The sequence below is a fragment of the Neoarius graeffei genome, chromosome 26, assembly GCF_027579695.1.
Source record: "Neoarius graeffei isolate fNeoGra1 chromosome 26, fNeoGra1.pri, whole genome shotgun sequence".
In the NCBI taxonomy this organism is placed as follows: Eukaryota; Metazoa; Chordata; class Actinopteri; order Siluriformes; family Ariidae; genus Neoarius; species Neoarius graeffei.
Genome location: NC_083594.1, coordinates 32,796,739 through 32,823,903, shown reverse-complemented (window position 1 = coordinate 32,823,903; position 27,165 = coordinate 32,796,739). Strand labels below are relative to the sequence as shown.

Genomic DNA, 27,165 nt, shown 5'->3' with positions numbered 1-27,165 from the left:
TAACATGTTGGCATTAGCATGTTGGCATGCTAGCTTTTAGCATGCTAGCATGATAGCTGTTCTGCTACAGCTCAGCAAGCACACTTTGCATTTTCTCTGCGGAAATGCAGTCTAGTTATTAATTGTTGCTACAAGTATACCGTGGACGATACCACAAATAAATATGAGCTATACATGAATTGTACATTTAATCCACCTGTATGAAAGAACAAAGAAATTATTCCTCTTATACTTCAGAAATTATACCACAGCAAACCCCAACAATTCCATTTCTTAATGAAAGACACGTTGCAAATTTTACTCATTTATAGAAGTGTTTAATTTTGTGCAGTGTTGGGGTAGTTACTCAAAAAAAGTATTTTTTTTTTACTAGTTTAATTTACTAGTTACTTCTGTAAATTGTAATGAGATTACTAGTTACTGCATTTGAAAAGTAACTTCACTACTCATTACTTTACTTTTCAGTTTCTTAATCCAAATTCCCAAATTTACCGTGTAGATGCATGATTAGATTAGATTCACTTTATTCATCCCACATTGGGGAAATTCACATGTTACAGTAGCAAGAAAATGTCATACAGAAAACAAATAAAACTGAAATAAAAATTAGACAAACGAAAGATTAAATACAGAGGGCTATTTGCATTATCTACCGTGAAAAAGTATAGAAAAATTGCCTTATTGAGAGGCTCGGAAAAATTGCACATTACAGGTAGACTCACATAATATTTATATAGATAAATATGCATAAAAATAGTTTAAGGCCTATATTATTGCACATAAAAATTGTATCGATGAGAGATGGCAGAGGTAGTAGTGGTGAAAGTGCAAATATAACGACAAACAGGTTATTGGTGCTACATTACAAGCTGTGGGTGTTATACAGCCTGACAGCAGCAGGTACGAATAACCTGCAGTATCTCTCCTTCTTACACCATGGGTGTAGCAGTCTACTACTAAAAGAGCTGCTTAAAAGACCCCACAGCCTCATGTAGGGGGTGAGAGGGGCTATCCATGATTGATGTCAGCTTGGCTAACATCCTCCTCTCACCCACCACCTCAATGGAGTCCAGAGGACAGTCCAAGACCGAGCCAGCCCTTCTGACCAGTTTAAGTTTCTTCCTGTCCCTCTCTGAACTTCCACAGCCCCAGCAGACAGACCACAGCATAGAAAATCACTGATGCTACCACAGAGTCATAAAAAGTCCTAAGCAGTGTCCTGCACACACCAAAAGACCTCAGTCTTCTCAACAGGTGGAGACAACTTTGGCCCTTCTTGTACAGGACATCTGTGTTGTTAGTCCAGTCCAGTTTGTTGTTGAGGTGAACACCCAGGTATTTGTACTCTTCCACGATCTCAATGTCCAAACCCTGGATGTTCACTGGTGCAATTTGAGGAACCGTCCTTTTGAAATCGATCACCACCTCCTTTGCCTTGCTAGCATTGATGCGCAGGTGGTTCAGTTCGCACCAGGCGACAAAGTTGGTGATGACCTCTCTGTACTCCAGATCATCCGCCTCTGACACACGTCCAATGATGGCTGTATCATCTGAGAACTTCTGGAGGTGGCAGCTGTCCGTGTTGTAGCTGAAGTCAGATGTGTAAAGTGTAAAGAGGAAAGGAGAGAGCACTGTACCCTGTGGAGCCTCTGTGCTGCAGACTACCACATCAGACACAGTCGCGGAGCCTCACATACTGCGGCCTGTTAATGAGGTAGTCAAATGATCCATGCAGCCAGGTGGCAGTCGACACCAGCTCCCTCCAGCTTCCCCCTAAGCAGTGATGGTTGGATTGTGTTGAAAGCACTGGAGAAGTCAAAGAACACGATTCTCACATTGCTCCCAGTGCCCTCCAGGTGCAAAAGTGACCGGTGTAGCAGGTAAATAACAGCGTCACCCACACCAATGCCCGGTCGATATGCGAACTGCAGGGGGTCCATCTCACTGTTCACCAGGTGTCGGAGGTGGGAGAGAACAATCCTCTCCATGATCTTCATTAGGTGAGACATTAAAGCTACTGGCCGAAAGTGGTTGAGCTCCCTGGGGTGCACAGTCTTGGGAACTGGAACCACACATGATGTTTTCCACAGAAGTGGAACTTTCTCCAGACTGAGGCTCAGGTTGAAAATGTACAGAAGAATCCCACAGAGCTGATCTGCACAGTCCTTAAGCAGTCTGGAGTTGATACCATCAGGGCCAGCAGCTTTCCTCGTCTTGATCCTCCTCAGCTCCTTCAACACCTGATCAGCTGTTATGGAGAGGCAAGGGGTGTAGCTGAGGTGCAAGTCCTGTAGAGTGAGGTCAGGGGTGGAGTGTGTGGATTGGTCTGGCAGGGAGCGGAGGGGGGTGATGTGGTGTGAGGAGGGAGCTGTTGGTGTCAGAGGTATTATGGGGGGGTGGAGTGATATCACAGACAGGTCAGGACTATGGTGAGTGGGGGAGGGTGGGGTGGCATCGTCAAATCTGTTGAAAAAGAGATTCAACTCATTTGCCCAGTCCTGGCCCCCAGATACAGGGCCCCTCCCACTGTCCTTTGTATGGCCAGAGATAGTTTTCAGGCCTCTCCATATTTCTCCGGTGTTGCTTCCCTTGAGGCGCTCCTCCAGCTTCCTCCTGTAGCTGTCCTTGCCTCTCCTTATCCCCCTCTTCAGTCTCTTCATCTCCTCCTTGTTGCCAGATTTAAAAACCCTCTTCTTCTCGTTTAATAGGGCTTTTAGTTCAGAGGTCACCCAGGGTTTATTGTTGGGAAAACACCGTACCTTCCTGACTGGCACAGTGTTTTCAACACAGAAATTAATGTAATCTGTGATGCAGGTTGTCAGGCTATCAAATGTCATCCCCGTGAGGTTCACACAACACATCCCAGTCCGTGGTGTCAAAGCAGTCCCTCAGTGCCATACTGGTCTCCTCAGACCAGCTCCTTACATACCTCTTGGTGGGTGGTTGTTTATTCACCATAGGTATGTATGTAGGGGACAAGTGAACCAGATTGTGATCAGAACGGCCCAGCAGGAGGGAGGGGTGATGAACTATATGCATCCTTGGTGTTCACATACATTAAATCCAAAGTTCTATTGTCTCTGGTGTGGCATTTCACATACTGAGTGAAGGTTGGGAGAGTGGAGGACAGGGAAGCATGACTGAAGTCACCGGAGATTAGTAGCAGGGACTGGGGGTGCGATCTCTGAAGCTTTGACACTGTAGTGTGCAAGAGCTCACAGGCTGCAGCAGCATCAGCCGCCGGGGGGATGTACACAGTTATCGCGATAACGTGCGAGAATTCCCTCGGGAGGTAATATGGCCGAATGCTAACCACTAGCAGTTCAATGTTTTTTACTGCAATACTGCACCTTTACCCTGATGTGCCCCAAGTTACACCATCTGTCATTCACAAATCGCTATACCCCCTCCTTTCCTCTTACCGCTCTCCTTGGCTTTCCTGTCCGCTCTCACGAGTTGAAATCCGTCCAGAGTGACTTGTGAGCAGAGGCGGAAAAACCCGGGTGCAGAAAGTAAAAACCCTGCCACATTTTTGCTCCAGCCAATTCAATGAACCAGCTGATCCTAATTACCACATCCCCGAAGCCAGGTTGATGAGATAATTGGTGAAATCACCCGTGTTGAGAGCACAGGCAGAAGGAAAACCGAAGCAGGACTTTTACTTTGTCAATCCAGTTTTTCCACCTCTGCTTGTGAGTCAGGTGAGAGTTCATTCAGCCAAGTCTCTGTGAAGCACATAAGGCTATACTCCCGGTATTCCCTCTGCAGCCTGGATAGTGCCATTAGCTCATCCATCTGATTTATGGACAAACATAATGGCCCTTTCATCACTTTATTTTCAATTTTCAATAAAGGCTAAGGCTACATCCACACGACAACGGCAACGAGATGTCATTTAAAAATATATCGCGTCCAAATGGGCAACGATCAGTAAAATATCAGGTCCATATGGCAACGCAACGCTTGCTGAAAACGATGCAATACACATGCCACACCTCTAGGGGCGCTGTAAGACGGTCCCTTCGGAGACACCAGAACAATAGAAGTAGTAAGGACGCATGCGCATAAACTATTATGCGCGAGACTTCATATTAGCCACAAAGTCAGGAAAATCTGTTCGTAAAATTACATTATAATGACCAAATACAATGAAAAGTATTTTTCCAGTCTCACCTGTGAAAGGTAATCCCATGTGATCTCGTTTGGACGGCAAACCTGTTGGTACAGTTAAACGCAGCTAATCTTTATTCTCCGCTTTGACCTATCCAATATGGCGGCGAGGATGACGTATGATTCTACGCGGAAGGCGGCGTCTTTAATGGTCCGGAATAAATTGAATGCTACACGTTGATGGATTAATTTGTTGTTTCTCACCTGTGAAAGGTAATCCCATGTGATCTCGTTTGGACAGTAAACCTGTCGGTACAGCACATGAATCTTTATTCTCCGCTTTGACCTATCCAATATGGCGGCGAGGATGACCTATGATTCTACGCGGAAGGCGGCGTCTTTAATGGTCCGGAATAAATTGAATGCTACACGTTGATGGATTAATTTGCTCTTCTACGCCCTTTTTGAGGAATGTATTGTAGGACTAAAACCAACATCTGAAGAGGTGAGATCGCTCCTTTTTTTCCCTATTTTTGCTGGTGGGATTGACTCTCTCTCTCTCTCACTTTGCACCATTACACAATAAATATTCACAGTGAAAATATTTTGTAAGCGCGTTTCATGAACCAAGTTATAGGATTTGTTGACAACTCGCATCGAGTTCGTTACACTTCTACCCGGCGTGAAGCACTCACAGTCATGTGGTTGTGACGTCATCGTAAACAAATCCATTCTACTCATCCAGACGACTTCACAACGGCAACATTGCCAGATCTTTCCACTCTGGAACCCGTTCTCAAAAAGATTGCGTTTTGGGCACCCAAAACGCCGCTGCCGTGTGGACGCCAGGCCTAAACGATAAGCAATTGTATCGGAATCACCTGAATCCGTTGCCGTGTGGACAGGGCCTAAGAGTAGCCTTTCAACATAGTGTAGATAGCTCCTTGTCAGAGTCAGACCCATCATCAGATTGACCAGATTCAAACATTCTGAAGGCTTTCACAAACTTGCTGCCATTATCTGTGACGCATGCCATTACCATGGTTAGTACCATGGATTAGTCCATAGGCTGAATGAACCTGTTCTATTTCACCAGCTATGACATCATAGGTATGTCTTCCTCTCATTCTCTTGCAGGCTAGAACAGCCTTTTCATGCTTAAAACTAATGTCAATCCAGTGAGCGGTCATTCCTAGGTAACTTTTATTGCTTGTAGTCCAAATATCCGTGGTGGTTGACACATAATCCAGGGACTCAAAAGTTTTTCTAAGATTGGATTCCATGTCAGAATAACATTTGTCCAGGTAACTGCATAACTGTTTTCCTGTCTGATGGTGGCATTCGAATCGCAGGTATTTTACTTAGTATTTTTCTAAATCTCAGTTATTCAATAGTGGACAGGGGAAGCATGTCTTCCACAATATACCCTGCTACTAGTCTGTTCATTTCTTTTTGTGTTACCTGCTGTGCTCCAAGACGTGAGAAAAGCTTAGCTGTTTTTTTTTTTTTGGGGGGGGAGGAGGTGTTGTGCCTGAGTGTCTTCAACTGCCCGACGAGCCGGAGGATCTTTTGCCACAAGTTTTGTATTGCGATGCTGGCTTGCCAAGTGCTTCAACAGGTTGCTCATCGAGCTCGCAGCGGTTGAAAGACACCTCTCGCCCAGGCATAGAGTGCATTTCACATGCATATTTTTGTCCTTTTGAGCAATAAACAAAGTAATAAGAGTATCGCCACTGGCTGAAACCCCCTGTGTCTGTCTCCATTTTCCCTCTCTCATGTCTCTCTATGCACTCTCTCAAATCGGTCTCTATGGTAACGGTGCCTAAGCACACATGCAGCATGTGTGCACACGCCACTAAAACAGAACTTTTCTGACTGACAAAAATGGCTTGGGCAACGCAGGACAGTGCGTTTCTATAGTCTAGTAAAGTAGTGTAGTTACCGATATTTTTAGTGTAATGTGTTACTTTACTTCATTACCCATAAAAGTAATGTTACTGTAATCCATTACTTTGTAATCCGTTACCCCAACACTGGATTTGGTGTAACATCTGCAAACCAAGTTATTATTCATGGTATAGCAGTTATAAAGTCATTCCCTCACCAGCCTCTTTTTCTTCTCTCTTGAACTTAATAAGACAAAAAAAAAAAAAAAAAAATAGGTACCCTATGGGTACATGTGGCTACTGCTTATAAATAAAATTGTTTTCTGATACCATGTCCATAGAGTAATGAGGCAGTAGGCACAAAAATGAAGCCTAATCCAAAAATTAACAATTTAAAAACCACAGAAGTAAAATATATCAAGTATCTGTACTTTATATTATTCTACTCTTACTTCTTACAGTTTTCGAAACTGAAACCTCAGAACTGAGGCGGACATACACACGCTGTCACCATGACCCAAACTCTTATTTCCTGGAAAAGGCCCAGCGCTAGAGCTCAGTGGTATCAATACTCTTTTCGACAACTTCCTGTAACAACTCGGAAGTGCGTGACATCTACATCACACATGGGACCACTGGCCGAAGGTGGTGAGGAAAGGGGGACAACCTGGAGTAGACTTTAAAAAAAGGAATGCACTTTCCCTCGGTAATAAGCATAAACATTAGGGTGGAGCTAATTTTTAAAGTTATTAAATATGACCATCTTACCACTTAGAGATATATTATAAATAAAATTAATTCTGGTAAAATATTAACAAAAATTAAGAAATCTAAATGGTAGCTCAATCAGCATGAAGTTTGGCAGCCAAGCCACAAAGTCTGCCACAATTAAGTACTGCTGTCATTAGAGGCATTATTCAATATAGGGCCTACAATTATACTACACTGGAATGGATTGGGGCAGCATTAAATATTATCAGCTTATTAAGGGTTTATTGCAAAGTATACAGTGAAATGTACACTGTGCAATTGTTATAATCATTTTAAAAACTGATCACTAACATTATGGAGCTAACCGATTTAGCTGATCCCATCCCACAGTGCCAGACAACATAAGCTGAAAATGTGCTTAGGAAAAAAGCCTCGACTGGCCCCAAGTCTACCTATACCCATATTGAAGACACTTTGAGTACCTCTGAAGTCCGGATACAGAACTAGTGCATGGTAAATATGTCACATTGCTATAACGGTCAATGTATAAATAAACTATTTTGTTGAACAATATTTTTTATTTACTTTATTGATAAAATATATCAAAAAGAAAGTACCAATAGGCAAAAAAATAAATAAAAAAAAATAACCCTCTAGAATGGGTACTTCTTTTGAATATTTGTCTGTGTGCAATTATCCAAATATGTTCTGGATTTGTAGTTCTGTACAATATATACAAATACAGAGCTGCCCAAGGACGCATCTAATTTTTCTAAAACTTACTATACACATACACAAAATAAAATTATACAAAATCATATATTAAACAAGAAGCCATCTTGTATGAGCTCATCATAAATGAGCTTTATCACAGAATTGATATACTAGAATTGTATACGAACTATATAGTTTACGATTTGCACACACGGCATTATAAATACACAAAATATTAAATATCTTTGAGCTTTGTACACAATTTACAATTTTATTGCAAATTTGCATAAAATGTGTTACTTTTGTAATCTGCGAGTTGATTGAGCTACCATTAAAATTTAAGATATAATGCACAAACTTTGTTTATATGGTTTTTAGCACAAATGGAACATGTTCAGGGGGTAAGACCAAATAAAATGAACGAAAAACAATTGGTCATTTAAGCTCCACTCTAATAAACATGTCTGAAAGCGATTTCTTTAGTCTAGTCCACTTATTTCGAATGGTGAACTGAATTGTATACGCTCACCGGTCATTTTAGTAGGAACACCTGTATGCGCATGCACAGTGCACTCATTCTTACATCACTATGACATAGTGGCTACAGCCTCTATTGCCCCTTTTCCACCAAAGCAGTTCCAGGGCCAGTGCTTAGTTTGGAACCGGGTTTTCTGTTTCCACTGACAAAGAACTGGCTCTGGGGCCAGAAAAACTGGTTCCAGGCTAGCACCAACTCTCTGCTGGGCCAGAGGAAAAAACCGCTTACGTCAGCGGGGGGCAGAGTTGTTAAGACCAACAACAATAACAAGACCGCAAAAGATCGCCATTTTTAAGCGACGAGAAGCAGCAGCTGTACAAACACGAAGTCATCCATTATTATTATTGTTGTTGCTGCTGCTTCTTCCGTGTTGTTTTTGCTTCGATATTCGCGGCAAGGTTTATGCAAACGTATCGACGTAACTGACGTATACAGCGACGTAATGACGTGGCTTCCCTTAGCACCGCGAGCTATGGAAAAGCAAACTGGTTCTCAGCTGGCTCGCAAGTTGAACAAGTTGTGAACCAGCACTGGCCCCGAACCAGCCCTGGAACTGATTTGGTGGAAAAGGGGTATATGAGGTAGTTAGCCACAAAAACTGCAGCTTGTCATGTTAGAGAGAAACTGCAAAGTGCATTGTGCTGAAGAAATCTTAAAGTTACAACTTTGCCTCCGATTGCTGCAAAGTGCTGACAACGGAGACTCCTTCCAAAAATGTTAAATAAATAAATAAATAAATGTCTCCTCACAGACTTCACCATATTCACAACTGTTTATGTGGAATGTCTGCCACACAAGTGCCTGTGTAAGCTGTTACTACAGAAAAGATAATGGATTAAACAGAGCACATTATCATAAACCTGCTATTCAAATTACAGTCAGACGGTCAAAGCTGCTGTTAAAGAAAATTAACCAACACCTTATCACCAATCACAATCAAGAACTGAACAGCAAAGAATAAGTATATGCTTAGCAGGGCAAGATAATTTCAATTTTGGAGCAGGATGGCAAGAGAAAAACATCTCCGTGACTTGGGAAGAGGGTTAATTTTTGGGGCTGGATGGCAGGAGCTTCAGTCACAAAGACTGCTCAAGTGAGTTCTGCATTTACAACTACAAAGAAATCATTAATAAGGTTAGAAGTTGTTGAAAGCACACAGTCAATGAATGTGATGCTCGTTCATTAGTGTGATATGTAAAAAAAAAAAGAAAAAAAAAAAAAAGAGCCAGTGTCAGGAAGAGCAGGCCTCAACCATATGTTGGTTCTTCCTTTATCACTAGATGATATAACTAAACTGAAGGTGCGACTTATAGTGCAATTGAAAGATAGCTGTTAACTCAATACATTTAGCACTAGCTGTATGCATTTTGGTGGAACGATTAGCACTAATAAACATGGGAAATAACCACCTCCTTACAAATGTCTTGTTATCCTGGGGAGAGGATGTCGGAATATGTGAAGAGCCACGTTACATTACACTCTGCTAATCTGTTCGTCTGAGATGGTGCCGAGTTCGACTTCTAACATACTTAATGGGATCCAACAAACATGAGACCACACAGAAGTGACTGGCTTCCAATGATAACACAACTAATTTTAGAGCTGGAACATTGAAATACTGAGTCAGCAGGAGCTTTAAATCTGTACCAAAGGTCCCAGCCAGTGAGTAAACAAACATGACGGTGAGAAACACAAACAGGAACATGCAGTCTGCAAGCACCCTTTTTATTCATTATTTTCACAGACATCTTTAGTTACAGGGCTCTACGTTAACTTTGAGACATGGTTGCCCATTTGGGCAACCATTTGTAGAAACCTGGTTGCCCGAACTCAGAACATGGTTGCCCAAATATTAGATATTATTATTTTTTTATTTATTATTCAACCTTCTCAGACGCTGTCTGTATCAACAAGCATTGACACTAGCACCGAGTGACCGGGGGGTGGGGTGGGGGGGTGGGTGTTTCCAAAAAATTGCGATGAAAGTTGCGGTGTTTTTTTAGGTTTTTGTTGCGATTACATTGCAGGAGGAAGTGACAGTTGCGAGAAATTGTTGCGATTTTCTCCTTTTGTGATTTAAATTGAGTGATGTGTTAAATATTAAGTTATTACTGAAAAAATATTGATTAAAAAAACAAAAAGACACTGAGGAATGGTCTATAAACAACTTTACCAATATAAAAGATTACCAGGACTACAAAAATGCAGAAAAATAGGCTTTACTTATCCAAATGCACCTGTTGGTTCAAAAGTTAAAAGTGCAGAGAACCTCACAGCACAACATGAAGTTACCTTAAAATATAATATAAATGCCTCAGCTTTCATGTAAGAAAAAAAACTATTAAATACTAGTACTGTGTGCAGGCAGTCTCTCCTGAAGACTAAATTAAACAATAATTATAAACTAATAAAATAAATGGCTCAGGCTTCATAGAAGAAAAAAACCAATTTGAACAGAATCTCACAGTATGCTGCTGAAGCTGCCTAAACAATGGAAAATAAAATACCATTTTGGCAAAAATGTTGGCATCCATTAATTTCTTGTATTAAGTAAAAAAATAATGTAAAGTGCACACAGTCCTTCACTGTAAACATAACACACTTTCAGTAACAGAATTTAAGCATACATAAACACTGACTCGCACATACAGTGTTGCCAGATACTGCTGACGTTTTCCAGCCCAAAATATGTTCAAAACCTGCCAAAATGCACTTAAAACCGCCCAATCTGGCAACACTGCGCACATGCTGCTTCTCTTGAACGTATACACGGAAGTAAGGTGGAAGGTAGTTTGTCGACGTCACCTCAAAACGACGCCAACGATTGGTCAAATTTGCGGGAAAGTTGCGGTGATTGGATATAATTGCAACACCGCCCTGAATTTGTGGGGATTGGTTGAATTTGCGTTGAAGTTGCAAATCGCAACATCGCGAAATCCTGGAGGGTCTGAATAGAACACTGAATATGCACTATGCGATAATTATTAGCAGTGGTTGAGTTGTAAAATCAAACCGGGGGGATGGTGAAATTTTTAGTCGCGTGTCGACCCATCGGTCGGTCCGTCGGTGGGAAACTGGTTTGCTTTTAGGAGGGTTTGCACACAACGTAGGTCTGTGGACCTTGTTCATTTACCAGACATACAGTATTTTGTGCTGATAAAGTGTGTAGTACACACTGTGTACCCTTTTTATTGTTGTAAAAAACATAATACACTGGTATTTTACTGTAAAACATGCAGTGTGGATGATAGCTGTGTTGTTATCCGCAGCCCACAAATTAGGCTACATATCGGTAACTTTACAGCATGATGGTGGGCTCACAGAAAGTGTGACTGATATTCGTAACTCTTGATTTACCTCCTGAAATGTTTTTTCCTGCAATCTTAAATCCGAACTTGCTTAGGTCTTGCTGTCCACTCCGCTTGGCCATGATGCTGCAATCCGCTGCTGTCACTGACGCCGAATGAAATAAAAAAAATAACGGAACCCCAACTGAATGTCACCTTCTCAAATGCTTCGCTTGCGCGTGCCCTCTCTTGCGGTAGCTTATTGTATGCTCAGTTTCAGCAAAGCTACGTGGAATGGCATTTCTAATTCCAATGTTAAACAGAAGTAATGTCCACATTTATTGATAAAATTGCTCAAGGGAAGGGAGGGGGGATGATTTTGACCATTTTTTATTCCAGGGGGGATGGCATCCCCCCAACTCGAGTACAGATTATTAGCAATGGGAAACTGCATTGTGAGCCCGCGATGTGCAAATGTGAATTCCGTTAGTTGTTGAACATCCCGTAATGATAACATGGACGCGGTCTTTCCGAGTCAAACAATCGCAAATCGTGATGGAATTTCATCATAATATGAATAAACATCGTTTTTCACGCAAGTTGACATATTTGGGTTGTTGCCCGATCGGGCAAGCATTTGTGAGAGTCTGGTTGTCCGAATCTATTGAATGGTTGCCCCGGCCAATCGGGCTACTGTTAATGTCGAGCCCTGAGTTATCTCAAGTTTGACCATTTAAAATATTTAACACACATTCAGACAGTTTGCAAATACTTGATAAACCCAGTCTCTTGTTTGACTAACCCAGACATTCTGCTCTCACCTGATAATCTTCACCAGTTCACTCATGTTGACATGATCAGGCACTAGAAACTTGGTCTTGTCCAAAACTGGAAGCTGTTTTTCTCCCTTATACCGTTCAATGATGACCTAGGAGCAAACAGGTCAAGCAAAACATACACATGCAGTCAGTTTCAATCATGACATCATATTGCACTTAATAACACACACACACACGTTTACAGTGTAATAAAACACAGGACTTGACTCTGTCACCATCCTGAAAGAGACACTAAATCAGAATATCAGACACTGAATATTAACTAAACAGTTACTGGTTTCTGATTCTTTTCTAATGTAATATTTGAAAATTGTCTTACCGGAATTTTATTAGGATGCTCCCCCCGTATCTGCTGCACTTCCTTGCAGCGATCGGCTGGAAACCAAACAGTGAAATGAGTAACCATGTAGTGTAAGAAAAACAGTTCACGTGCACTAATCACAAACTGGAACCATAAAACTCAGACCTTCATTACAAGCTAGTCTATACTTAGGAAAAAACACTGATGAAGCTTGAATTATCAATAAATGTCACTCAGAACCTGCTCAAGGGCATCACTCGAAACAGAGGAGCTTTATATCAAATCTATTCATTAAAGATAGACTGCCTTTCAGATTTTAAGTGAAAGTCATAAAAAGAATTTTCCTTGACACCCAATTATTTTTTAGTGGACCAAAAGCTACCGAATTTGAATCACGGACTTCCAGTTTTATTAGTTTTTTGTTTATGAATAGAACATCTCATCTCATTATCTCTAGCCGCTTTATCCTGTTCTACAGGCTCGCAGGCAAGCTGGAGCCTATCCCAGCTGACTACGGGCGAAAGGCGGGGTACACCCTGGACAAGTCACCAGGTCATCACAGGGCTAACACATAGACACAGACAACCATTCACACTCACATTCACACCTACGGTCAATTTAGAGTCGCCAGTTAACCTAACCTGCATGTCTTTGGACTGTGGGGGAAACCGGAGCACCCGGAGGAAACCCACATGGACACGGGGAGAACATGCAAACTCCACACAGAAAGGCCCTCGTCGGCCACGGGGCTCAAACCCAGACCTTCTTGCTGTGAGGTGACAGCGCTAACCACTACACCACTGTGCCGCCCATAAATAGAACAATTAATGAATTTAGGGCCATGTGGCCCTAAATTCTTTGCTATTTTTTTCTTGCTTCACCATGATCCAATTCAAAATACTACATTGTGCATCACGTGGTGGGCTTTCCCCATTTGCGCAAGGCATTGTGGGATACAAATTTGAAACAGGAGAGAAAAACGGAGGACGCGAGTGTGCAAATGAAACGTGAAAGACCAACTACAGCAATGGAAAGCAAGAAGAAAATGTTGAATGAAACTGAAGGATCAAACAAAGATCAGCAGTCAGCAAGCACCTCGGTGTGATCAGCTGTTTGTTTAGCGACAGAATGCTGTAAATGTCAGTGCACAGTCAAAGTAAGCCTGTAGATGGCAGTAATGCAACACTGCACGCCAGTTGCCGTAAAACCCAAAAGAAGAAGAAGAAAAAAAGAAAAGGTACACCTGCGCATGCGCACACAGACTTCCTTTGTCTGCTTGACTGCGCAAAGCATACGATTTTATGCACATCATTTGCTCAGGAATTTCTTCAAATTAAATAACTTCCCAGCCACAGAATGGCCTATTGTTTTTTTGAGATATTACTGTGGCAGCAGGGGTGTGGCCAAGCGTTGGTCTGTGAATGGAGGGCGGAGTCATGGAAGGTAAGTGGTGGAATCATTGCACCTGATGGTGCTGGAGCAATTCGTCGCCCGACTTCCGGAAGAAACTGCAGAGTGGGTCCAGTGCCATCGCCCGGTGTCGCTGGATCAGGCCATTGAGCTAGCGGAGGACCATATGGCGGCCGTTCCAACGGCAGGACAGCATGTCTCCCCTTCTCCCCCCTTCTGTTCCTCGTCCTCGCCCCATTCCCCACCGTAGAGGCGAGGGCCAGCTCCACCCCAGCCGGCCCACCGCACCCGCGGTATCCTACCATTTCCTACTTCCGTGTCTGTGACTTCCACCCCTCAGGTGAGTGATCTCCGGAACACCAGTGCAGAGAGCGAGCCTGGGCCAGTATGCTGGCATTGCGGGAAACCAGGACACCTCCAGCATCAGTGCTCCGCGATGGAGGTGGGCGCGGTGTTCCAGATCCCCAACGCGCCGGAGACTGCCCTCGATCGGGCTGGAGCGTATCGCATATCGGTGAGTATCCAAGGGGATACGTATCAGGCTTTGGTGGACTCCGGCTGTAATCAGACCTCAATCCACCAAAGCCTGGTGCAAGACGAGGCATTGGGAAGAGCACAGCTGGTGAAGGTGTTGTATGTGCACGGGGATGTTCACAACTACCCTTTAGTGTCGGTCCACATTCTGTTTCAAGGGGAGAAATTTAGAGTACAGGTGGCGGTTGATCCTCGCCTTACCCACTCGATAATTTTGGGGACTGATTGGCTGGGATTTCGGGAATGACGCACTTAGTGAAGAGTGGGGCCTGCCATAGTTCAGCGGGGGGAGGTCCTGGAGTGGCATTGGCGGGAGCAGCCGTCACAGAGCCGTCTACGTCATCACCGCGTCAGAGTGAGGAGCAGCAGGCTCCTCCTCCCTCTCTCGGGGATTCCCTCGTGGATTTCCCGTTAGAGCAGTCGCGAGACGAGACTCCGCGGCATGCGTTTGACCAAGTGAGAGTAATCGATGGTCAAACACTCCAGCCAAACGCCACCCCGTCCTTCCCCTATTTTTCCATTATTAAGGATAGATTATAGCGAGTAACGCAGGACACTCATACTAAGGAACAAATAACCCAGCTTTTAATCCCAAAGAGCCGCCGGGAATTTATATTCCAGGCGGCTCACTTTAATCCCATGGCCGGACATTTGGGGCAGGACAAGACACTAGCCCGAATAATGGCCTGGTTCTATTGGCCAGGGATTCGCGGTGATGTCCGCAGGTGGTGTATGGCGTGCCGCGAATGCCAGGTAGTAAATCCCATGGCCATCCCAAAAGCGCCTTTGCGCCCTCTGCCATTAATTGAGACCCCATTCGAAAGAATTGGGATGGATCTCGTCGGGCCATTAGATTGGTCAACACGAGGATATCGCTTTATTTTAGTTCTGGTAGACTATGCAACGCGATATCCGGAAGCAGTGCCTCTTCGCAATATCTCAGCATGTAGTATTGCTGAAACACTCTTCCGTGTCATCTCCCGGGTCAGCTACCCGCACCAGCGTTTAATCACCCACAAACGGATGGCTTAGTCAAACGGTTTAATCGCACCCCCAAAAACATAATTAGAAAATTCGTAAGCGAGGACACACGCAACTGGGATAAATGGTTCGAGCCCGTTATTCGCAGTGCGAGAGGTCCCACAAGCCTCCACACTTGAAATGGGCATCGTCGAGGAGTCCCACAGCGACTGGAGCAGGCTGGTGGTCTTGGTTCCCAAAGCCGACGAGTCAGTCCGGTTCTGCGTGGACTATAGGAAAGTCAACATGGTCTCTAAGTTTGACACGTACCCAATGCCTCGTATTGACGAGTTGCCCGATCGACTAGGCACGGCTTGTTTTTATTCAACACTGGATTTGACAAAGGGATATTGGCAGATCCCCTTGACTCCGCTATCCTGAGAGAAAACGGCCTTTTCCACACCGTTTGGCTTACACCAGTTCGTCACACTTCCTTTTGGGCTGTTTGGGGCGCCCGCTACGTTCCAGCAGCTTATGGATAGGGTCCTCCGCCCCCATGCCACCTACTTGGATGACATTATTATTTATAGTAATGATCGGCCACGGCACGAGGAACACCTAAGGGCCGTCCTTAGGTCGCTGAAGCGAGCAGGTCTCACAGCCAACCCGAAGAAGTGTGGGATTGGGCGGGTGGAAGTACGGTATCTAGGTTTCCACTTGGGCAATGGGCAGGTGCGTCCTCAAATTAATAAGACAGCAGCAATTGTGGCCTACCCGAGGCCCAAGACCAAAAAGGGGGTGAGACAGTTGCTGGGGCTGGCTGGCTTCTATCGTAGATTTATACCCAATTATTCGGACGTCACCAGCCCGCTGACTGATCTCACTAAAAAGGGAGCACGAGATCCGGTCCAGTGGACGGAGCAATGCCAGCGGGCTTTCTCGGAGGTAAAGAGTGCACTGTGTGGGAGGGCCACTGTTACACTACCCTGACTTTTCTCTCCCCTTTATTTTGCAGACGGACGCGTCGGACAGGGGGCTGTTCTGTCCTAGGAGGTGGGGGGGGGGACCACCCAGTGCTGTACATCAGCTGGAAGCTGTCTGTCCGCGAAGGCAGGTACAGCACGATCGAAAAGGAGTGCCTCGCCATCAAATGGGCTGTCCTCGACCTCCGCTACTACCTGCTGGGACGCCCTTTCACCCTCTGTTCGGACCACGCGCCCCTGCAGTGGCTCCACCGCATGAAGGATGCCAACGCGCAGATCACCCGTTGGTATCTGGCACTCCAACCATTTAAGTTCAAGGTGGTCCACAGGCCGGGGGCACAGATGGTCGTGGCGGATTTCCTCTCCCGTAAGGGGGGGGGTTAGTCAGCTACAGGCCGGATGGCTCCCCGGCCTGAGTCAGGCGGTGGGAGTATGTGGCAGCGGGGGCGTGGCCAAGCGTCGGTCTGTGAATGGAGGTCGGAGTCAGGGAAGGTAAGTGGTGGAATCATTGCACCTGATGGGAATTAACCTGTGTTTGTGTGTCTTCCCCAGTGACCGCGCCCTTTAAAAGGAGAGGAGAGCAGAGAAAGGGAGGTCTCCCCAACCAGAACACGTGTGTGTGTGTGTGTGTGTGTGTGTGTGTGCGCGCGCACGCGTGCGTGGCTGGGAATTAGAAAAAGGCTGAAAGGCTAGAAATAAATCGGTTTTTTGAGAACTCAGTTCTGACCTGCCGTGCTTCTGTGCTCCACCCACCTGGTCCGATACCACAATTACAGAAATAAACATACAGCACAATGACCAAATTTCAGAGGGAACTAAATTTCACCGATTTTATAAAATCAAAAGGCCATATAGCTTTAACGTTACTATTAAGATCAAATCTTGGGTAACAAACATACAATAATCAAATATACCATGCACTGAGAGGCTCCGGTTGAAATTATGGATTCTCTAAGGTGACTGGTGCAGCCCTGAAGAAAACATTACTATGCCAGTCACCTCTGAGAACCCATAATTACCGGTGCCTCTCAGTGCATGGTATATTTGATTTATATCCCTCATCAAAAAATCCAAACTAAAAGCGTTAAGATTGAATCTCAGCATAAACTCATTGGAGGCAGCCAAGTTTGTTGTTTACGTCGGTGCGACCTTTGACCTGTACACATGCAATGTACCATGCTATCACCTGCCTCGCTAGGCATGATCATGATACATAGCTCTACACACACAGAAATGCTCGCAGAGCCATAGTTGTGACTCGAGTCAGCCGTGTAGCTTGAAACTGTGATGTCAGTTCATGGTATAGCCAGGATATACCATGACTGACTCACACCATACCCCTTTTTTTTTTTGGACATCATGAGATACATCACTTAATGCTGAAACTATTTTATGTCATATGAACCATCCTTGGCCAATCCCTGCACGGGAATTTTTTGATGAGGGACATAACATGATATTCTCGTCATGTTACAATAAAGCATCAAATGGCTGGTATTAAACAAATACTGGCCTGTAGCTTAAGCCTAGGTCACAACCGGACGTACAATTTTTTTGGCGTTTCCCAAATCGCTGCGTTTTTTTTGTTCGTGGAGATAGACGCACGTTGGCCACAAGTTTGTCTTGCAACCTGAAAAAAACGTAAGTGCCCATAGAGCTTGATATGACAAAGAACCTCTGCGGCCGGTCTGCTTGATATGACAAAGAACCTCTGCGGCCGGTCTGCAGCCAGTCTACGGCTCAAAAATCAGCACGTCACACACGTGCCCTCCATGCGTTTCTTGCACGTAGACCGGCCGTAGGAGCACGTACGGCCGGTTGTGACCGAGGGTTTATTCAATATTGTGTTCACACCATAAACAAATAAGAAACATCCTTATTATTTCAGCAGAGATCATCAGTATAATGCAGTCAAGATCAGGTACATTAGGCAAGTGTGTCATCATGTTTGCTATTCAGAGCCATCAGAGTTGTTTTTATTCCTGAACTTTACACCCGCGGAACCCAAATCAGTGACATCATGTTAAAATGTAGACTGGAAATGTGTCATATATTACTAGCACTTTTCCTAATTTTATGAAAATGATTTGGTTTCATTGACATACACAAGTCACAGTTGACACATATATAAGTGGCCACTCAGCTGAATAATAATTACAACAAGGTTAATAACGATTTAAAAAAAAGTCCCAGACTGCTGTGCTTATGCTTCACATTACTAACAGACTTTACTTTACTACAAGATTTTAACAGAAAGTCTCAATGTTGCCAATCTTGTGAGTATGTCCCTAAATTTGATGACTTAAGATTCCTTTACTGACTTTATATGAGTTGAGAGAGCAGGTTCAGTCTGTGTGTGTAAAGTCTAATCGATTTGTGCAGCCATTGTTCCCAACAACCAATCACTGATCCACATCTGAACGATCAATCACTGACCACCACCACTATCCCCAATGACCAATCACTGATCATCATTGCTCCCAACGACCAATCACTGCTCCACATCTGAATGATCAATCACTAACCACCACCACCACCACTATCCCCAATGACAAATTACTGATCATCATTGCTCCCACAACCAGTCACTGATCCCCTCTCTGCACGATCAATCACTGACCACTAGGTGTTTAACAAATGCACTGCTGTCCCAATCTGCACAACCCAATGAGTTAAAACTCATTGTTCATCAAAAAAAAACCCAACATGTATTATATGGTTATATGACCATGTTATAAACATTTAAAGAGAGCTCTTCAGGAGTTTCCAAACAACACCATCTCCACACTGCTGTGATCCATCACATTTTTTGGGAAAATTCATAAATTGGTTCATTTATTCTGAAGCTATGGTGAACATTTTGTTTACAATGTTAAATCTCTGCTTACATTACAGACAACTTCTTTCTATAACATGCAAATTATAATCAAGGCCATTTTCTAGTCTACTTTTGCTTTAGAAAAATCTTCCTTCTTCATGACAGTACGGTTTTAATATGCAAATGATCATGATGATTCTATGAATATGTAAATTAGCCTATGACATCACAGAGCAGCTCAGAGCAACCTCTGGAGCATACATTAGCTCCTCTCCCCTGAACAGACATGGTGTTCCTGAGGGGCGACATCTGCATTCTCCTCCACAGCAGTCTGTCACCATCTTGTGCCTATTTAGGATTAAAAAATGCTATGTGTGTTGTAATGTCAAAGGCTGGGCCACATAATGCCTACAATTACATGATCCTAAAGCTAACAAACCTGTCCCAAAGCAGTAATTATTGTTGTGCAGTTTATAAAATAGCATTTCATGCTCCATACTCCTCCCATCACACCCCCAATCCTCTGTGTCGAATATGGCGCATCAAATTACAGCACCATGATCATGTTCCACAAAACACATGTATCAGCTGACAACCACGAGCTGTTTTATTGCCAAATAAAAGGATGAATTTCTAACCAATTTATATTCACTGGCTAAATTACACCCTCGTTTTGTCAATAGCAGCTCATTAGAACAGCTTGCAATTTACTACCATATATGACACAAAGTGATGTAATCAGCTGGTCAAAGAGCTCATCTTTTCAAAAAAAAACAACTGAAGTTATGATGACTCTGCAGTTACACATTTACTAACATGGCTACACAGACAGCTAGCAAAATAATGCAACATTCATAATATTAATACCCAGCTAGATCAGCATTTATAGTTATAGCTGGCTAATACATATCTAAACAGCTAATAACGTGACTAATGTTACGGTGGCTGACAAAATACGGACAGGTCACGGACTACGGGGAAAAAAAAATAACATTATATTTGTTTTCCCATAGTCCGTGTCCATTATATATATATATATTCCATTTATTTATTTTTATATACACACACACGCACGTGTGTGTATGATATATACTGTATATCATACACACACGTACGTGTGTACGTACGTACATACACATACATGTGTATTTTATTGATATATACACACACACATTTTTATATATATATATATATATATATATATATATATATATATATATATATATAAAAAAGAGAATTATAAAATTATATATATATATATTAAAAAATATATATATATATTAAAAAAAAAATTATATATATATATATATATATATATATATATATATATATATATATATATATATAATTTTATAATTGGGGCAGCACAGTGGTGTAGTGTTTAGCACTGTCGCCTCACAGCAAGAAGGTCCGGGTTCGAGCCCCATGGCCGGCGAGGGCCTTTCTGTGCGGAGTTTGCATGTTCTCCCCGTGGGTTTCCTCCGGGTGCTCCGGTTTCCCCCACAGTCCAAAGACATGCAGGTTAGGTTAACTGGTGACTCTAAATTGACCGTAGGTGTGAATGTGAGTGTGAATGGTTGTCTGTGTCTATGTGTCAGCCCTGTGATGACCTGGCGACTTGTCCAGGGTGTACCCCGCCTTTCACCCGTAGTCAGCTGGGATAGGCTCCAGCTTGCCTGCGACCCTGTAGAACAGGATAAAGCGGCTAGAGATAATGAGAATTTTATAATTATCTTTATGTATGCATGCATGTATGTATGTATGTATGTATGTATGTGAGATATAATATACACAAGACACACACTAATATATATATATTTTATAATTCTCATATATGTGTGTGTGTCATATATAAAGGATGCAAAATACGGAGTGGTTATGGATTGCAGACGGATGATGATGGATCACGGATGGTTAATTTTACGGAACAATGACACAGACGTCACAAAGATCGTCTCCATGGTGACTTTATCTGTCGACGGGAGCTACATGATGGAGGCAGAAGCGCCAGATAAATAAAGTCGAGCCAATACTCACTAATCAGCAGACGAGTGTTTCGATAAGAGATGTGGGACATCTAATAATACACAGAGAACACAACTCTGAAATGCCAGTTCTGCCCAAAGGGGGTCAAGTTTACGAATTTCACCCAAAGACTGACGTAGGAAAGAAGTTCGAAGAGCGCAGAATAGTTCGAATAGAAGTTCCCGTCCCGTTGCTGCCACACTTTTAAGACCATCGCAGTGTTCCATTCCATCGGTGATGGAGTTATCGAAACCGAAGGCACGCGGAAATTACATAAAGCAAGCAAAAACATCCGGGAGACCAAAAGTATTCTCTCATTACAAAGCTGGAGGAGACAGTAAACACAACACGGACCGAACTTAGTGCCCATAAATTATATAAAAAGAGTCCGTAGGCACAGAAAAGAAGGCGGAAATCACAGACACCTGCATTTATATGTTTACTTTATTCATTTACTAGATTGAATTTCATTCAACTCATATCAGATATGACAAAATATCACATATCCGTGAACAAAAGATCCGTACTTTGTATTATATATTTATTATTTTCCGTGAACCCGTGTTTTGTTAACGGTGTAATGTTAGCTAGCGAACAGTGACACAGCGAGATGATTTAGCAAAATAACGTTAGCATGTAACCCTTCCACAGAAAAGAACAGGGCCTGACAGCTGTTTACTGAAATATAATACTGCTGCATCTTACTCAAGCTCAACCGACCAAAGCCAGTAATTAAAGCTAACTATCTATTTATTATAGGGATAATTTACAAATTAAAATTAGCTGGCTAAAATATGCAGCTAACTCGCTCGCTACTGAACAACAGCTCCATGGTAAACAAACACTGCTGATAATATATTAAAGCTTCTCAGCCAGTAAGGAAACCAAACCTACCGAATGTCCGTCGTTGTTTAAAAGGTCTGTCGGACGGCATCACTACAGTCTGAGAGAAACAAATATATTCCTATACTTTCTGAACTGTTTGTTTTGCGTCTTCCCGAAAGGCCGGTCTTCAACACTGACTCGCTGCGTCTGAGTCAAAACAACTGCACACTGCAATAAACCATATGCGTGACGTCACAGTGATACTTAAAGGGACAGAGCACAACGTGACAAGTCGCCAGGTCATCACAGGGCTGACACACACACACACACACATATATATATATATATATATATATATATATATATATATATATATATTAGTTTCATGCTATTTTTATATTTCTATCACAGAACATATACTCACCATCCATCCACTTTTTTAGGACTATCCCACTAATACTGGGAGGTATTTTTTATTTTGATTTATTCGGTAAAAAAATGTAAAACATATAACAAAGACAAATATATATATGAAAGACATTAAGAACCGGGGGGGCGGCATGGTGGTGTAGTGGTTAGCGCTGTCGCCTCACAGCAAGAAGGTCCAGGTTCAAGCCCCGTGGCCGGCGAGGGCCCCCCTGTGCGGAGCTTGCATGTTCTCCCCATGTCCACGTGGGTTTCCTCCGGGTACTCCGGTTTCCCCCACAGTCCAAAGACATGCAGGTTAGGTTAACTGATGACTCTAAATTGACCGTAGGTGTGAATGTGAGTGTGAATGGTTGTCTGTGTCTATGTGTCAGCCCTGTGATGACCTGGCGACTTGTCCAGGGTGTACCCCGCCTTTCGCCCGTAGTCAGCTGGGATAGGCTCCAGCTAGCCTGCGACCCTGTAGAACAGGATAAAGCCCCTAGAGATAATGAGATGAGATGAGATTAAGAACCAGGATAACACATGAAAGTGAATACACTTATTTCCAATGTGGTCCTCGGACTCACATAACTATCATGGATGCATTACTACAAAAAGAAGAAGGAGCCAAGAGACCAAAAGTTCTACAGTGGTGCTTGAAAGTTTGTGAACCTTTTAGAATGTTCTATATTTCTGCATAAATATGACCTAAAACATCATCAGGTTTTCACACAAGTCCTAAAAGTAGATAAAGAGAACCCAGTTAAACAAATGAGACAAAAAAATTATACTTGGCCATTTATTTATTGAGGAAAATGATCCAGTATTACATATCTGTGAGTGGCAAAAGTATGTGAACCTTTGCTTTCAGTATCTGGTGTGACCCCCTTGTGCAGCAGTAACTGCAACTAAACGTTTCCGGTAACTGTTGATCAGTCCTGCACACCGGCTTGGAGGAATTTTAGCCCATTCCTCCATACAGAACAGCTTCAACTCTGGGATGTTGGTGGGTTTCCTCACATGAACTGCTCGCTTCAGGTCCTTCCATAACATTTCGATTGGATTAAGATCAGGACTTTGACTTGGCCATTCCAAAACACTACCTTTATTCTTCTTTAACCATTCTTTGGTAGAACGACTTGTGTGCTGAGGCTCGTTGTCTTGGTGCATGACCCACCTTCTCTTGAGATTCAGCTCATGGACAGATGTCCTGACATTTTCCTTTAGAATTCATTGGTATAATTCAGAATTCATTGTTCCATCAGTGATGGCAAGCCATCCTGGCCTAGATGCAGCAAAACAGGCCCAAAGCATGATACTACCACCACCATGTTTCACAGATGGGATAAGGTGCTTATGCTGGAATGCAGTTGTAGGTGCAATGGGCTTACCAAATGAGTCTCATCAAATCAGTCTCATAAATTCATTAATCAGTCTCATAAATTAATTAATCATTAATTACTGTATCTAATAGTTTGTAGCTAAACTATTAAAATCAATCAAATCAGTCTCATGTAAAAAGGTATCAGTCTCATGTAAAAAGGTATCAGTCTCATAAATTCATTAACAAAATGGGAGAAGGCAATTAGAGTTCTTTTCTTGGCAGAGGTTGGCACTTCAGTGAATATTGTAACAGTAAACAGGACACAGTTTATTCCAAAGATACCATTTATTGAAATAGCTTTCAGGACTTAGCAAACTGATACTGATCAGATATAGCAACAATAGCAGCCAAGGAATAATTCAGCATAAATGACACAATATATACAAAATATATACATATAAGAATCAGTAGTGTATGATAAGGCACTAATGGTGATCAGAAGTAATAGGGCAAGTGGATGTTAAAATGTGATCAAGTGGTTGTGTGTGTGTGTGTGTGTGTGTGTGTGTGTGTGTGTGTGTGTGTGTGTGTGTGTGTGTGTGGAATGCGAATGGAATGCACGAGCCATGCGAGGCCGCGCCTACAAGGAGAGCGTGTGAAAATTAAGACAAAGGAACCTGGAGTTTGAACTAGCCTTGGTTAAAAAGCAAGAGAGAGAGAGAGAGAGAGAGAGAGAGAGAGAGAGAGAGAGAGCATGTACAATCTAGCTAAACAGATAGTAAACAAAGTAAATCAACAACACACGGTCTAAGACCGACTTTAATGTGAATCAAAATGCGTACATTTAAATCATAAATGAATTCAAATAAACAACACTGTTCACGTTAACTAGCTACAAGTAAAACTAATAAACTTTGCCCAGATGCCAGTCTTACTCATTAGCAATTGGAAGTGAGCCTTCTCTGATTCAGGAAGAAGATGGTTTTGTCCCTTACTCGGGGTGATCACTCTTATTAGCGACTGGAAGTGAGCCTTCTGTTATCCAGGAGATGACGGTATTGGAAGTGTGCCTTCTGTTATCCGGGAGAAGATGGTACTGAAGTGAGCCTTCTGTTATCCGGGAGAAGACAGTATTGGAAGTGAGCCTTCTGTTATCCGGGAGAAGACAGTATCAGAAGTGAGCCTTCTGTTATCCGGGAGAAGACGGTACTGAAGTGAGCCTTCTGTTATCCGGGAGAAGACGGTACTGAAGTGAGCCTTCTGTTATCCGGGAGAAGACGGTATTGGAAGTGAGCCTTCTGTTATGTGGGAGAAGACGGTATCGGAAGTGAGCCTTCTGTTATCCGGGAGAAGACGGTGTCGGAAGTGAGCCTTCTGTTATCCGGGAGAAGACGGTACTGAAGTGAGCCTTCTGTTATCCGGGAGAAGACGATACTGAAGTGAGCCTTCTGTTATCCGGGAGAAGACAGTATCGGAAGTGTGCCTTCTGTTATCTGTGAGAAGACAGTATCGGAAGTGTGCCTTCTGTTATCCGGGAGAAGATGGTACTGAAGTGAGCCTTCTGTTATCCGGGAGAAGACAGTATCAGAAGTGAGCCTTCTGTTTTCCGGGAGAAGACAGTATCGGAAGTGAGCCTTCTGTTATCCGGGAGAAGACAGTATCGGACGTGAGCCTTCTGTTATCCGGGAGAAGACGGTACTGACGTGAGTCTTCTGATCCGAGATAGCGCGGAACACAGATTTGGAGTGAAGACGGTTTGCTCCTTCCGCAGCTTGTCAGCTGGAGATCCTCGGCGTCTCATCAGGCACCCAATGATCTAGAAAGAGTCTTGGTTATAATTTCATCGATGTTGGAGAAAAGTGGGCAGAGGGATCCAATCGCCTCTTTCCTTTTTTGAAGTACTGCGTAGGCTGCAGTAACTATAACCGGTTCAATTATTATTACAACTCTGCGAAGGTAAAGCGCGTTGAACTTTGGCTAAAGTCCGGTATCAAGAGCTGGTTCTTTGTTCTCTGTCCTTCTGTAGCGCCAAATCCATCGGCCTCTCTTTCATGTGTGGAGTCCACCAGAGAGGACATCCATGGCCAGAGAGAATGAGATTTTGTTTCCCTCGCTGATTTAAAGCAGTCGTGACATCACTGTACCTGGAATCTGGTATCCTCTGTAACCAATACCGTTACAGGAAGTCAGAGGAAGGGGCGGAGATAAAACATGGCGTCGAGTACAGAGATGGGTGTGTTTCAAACTGGTTGTGAAAGGGTTACCATGGTTACTATGGCTACTGGAATGGCCGCTGTCCCTACACAGTGTTTTCCTTTCTCCAAACATAACGTTTCTCATTTAAACCAAAAAGTTCTATTTTGGTCTCATCCATCCATAAAACATTTTTCCAATACCCTTCTGGTTTGTCCACGTGATCTTTAGCAAACTGCAGATGAGCAGCAATGTTCTTTTTGGAGAGCAGTGGCTTTCTCCTTGCAACCCTGCCATGCACACCATTGTTGTTCAGTGTTCTCCTGATGGTGGACTCATGAACATTAACATTAGCCAATGTGAGAGAGGCCTTCAGTTGCTTAGAAGTTACCCTAGGGTCCTTTGTGACCTCGCCAACTATTACACGCCTTGCTCTTGGAGTGATCTTTGTTGGTCGACCACTCCTGGGGAAGGTAACAATGGTTTTGAATTTCCTCCATTTGTACACAATCTGTCTGACTGTGCATTGGTGGAGTCCAACCTCTTTAGAGATGGTTTTGTAACCTTTTCCAACCTGATGAGCATCAAAAATGCTTTTTCTGAGGTCCTCAGGAATCTCCTTTGTTTGTGCTATGATACACTTCCACAAGCATGTGTTGTGATGATCAGACTTTGACTGATCCCTGTTCTTTAAAAAAAACAGGGTGCCCACTCACACCTGATTGTCATCCCATTGATTGAAAACACCTGCCTCTAATTTCACCTTCAAATTAACTGCTAATCCTAGAGGTTCACATACTTTTGCCACTCACAGATATGTAATATTAGATCATTTTCCTCAATAAATAAATGACCAAGTATAATATTTTTGTCTCATTTGTTTAACTGGGTTCTCTTTATCTACTTTTAGGACTTGTGTGAAAATCTGATGATGTTTTAGGTCATATTTATGCAGAAATATAGAAAATTCTAAAGGGTTCACAAACTTTCAAGCACCATTGTAAAAAGAACAAAAACTAAAAATATATAAAAGTGTTATTTTCCTGGTGTACGAGTTGATTAAAAAGATAAAATTTAACTTTTAATTGACTAAACTATTTATGGATTTAATATGGCCTGGAAGAGCATTCCAGGCCTTGATACTCATGTACATAAAAGTGGAAGCACCATAAGGACCTATGTGAGGTATCTGTAGAGAACTGCCACTTGACCTTGTGTTAAAAGAATGGGAATTGTGTACAAAGCTGAACTGGCCTGACAGAAAATTTGGTGCATTACCGTGGAGAATTTTGAAGGTGG

At 42.9% G+C, this 27,165-nt stretch overlaps 1 protein-coding gene across 1 annotated transcript in view; it reads right to left on the bottom strand.

Annotated features, from left to right (window-relative positions):
* The window catches only part of map1lc3a (microtubule-associated protein 1 light chain 3 alpha), a 30,159-nt gene extending 8,001 nt beyond the window's left edge, over positions 1-22,158 (bottom strand). The window contains exons 1-3 of the mRNA XM_060909901.1: positions 22,011-22,158; positions 12,405-12,460; positions 12,068-12,174 (exon numbers count right to left, since the gene is read on the bottom strand). Coding sequence (XP_060765884.1) covers positions 12,068-12,174; positions 12,405-12,460; positions 22,011-22,050 — 203 coding nt within the window. The 5' untranslated portion in view covers positions 22,051-22,158. The remainder of the gene's footprint in view (positions 1-12,067; positions 12,175-12,404; positions 12,461-22,010) is intronic.
* Positions 22,159-27,165: the final 5,007 nt, after the last annotated feature.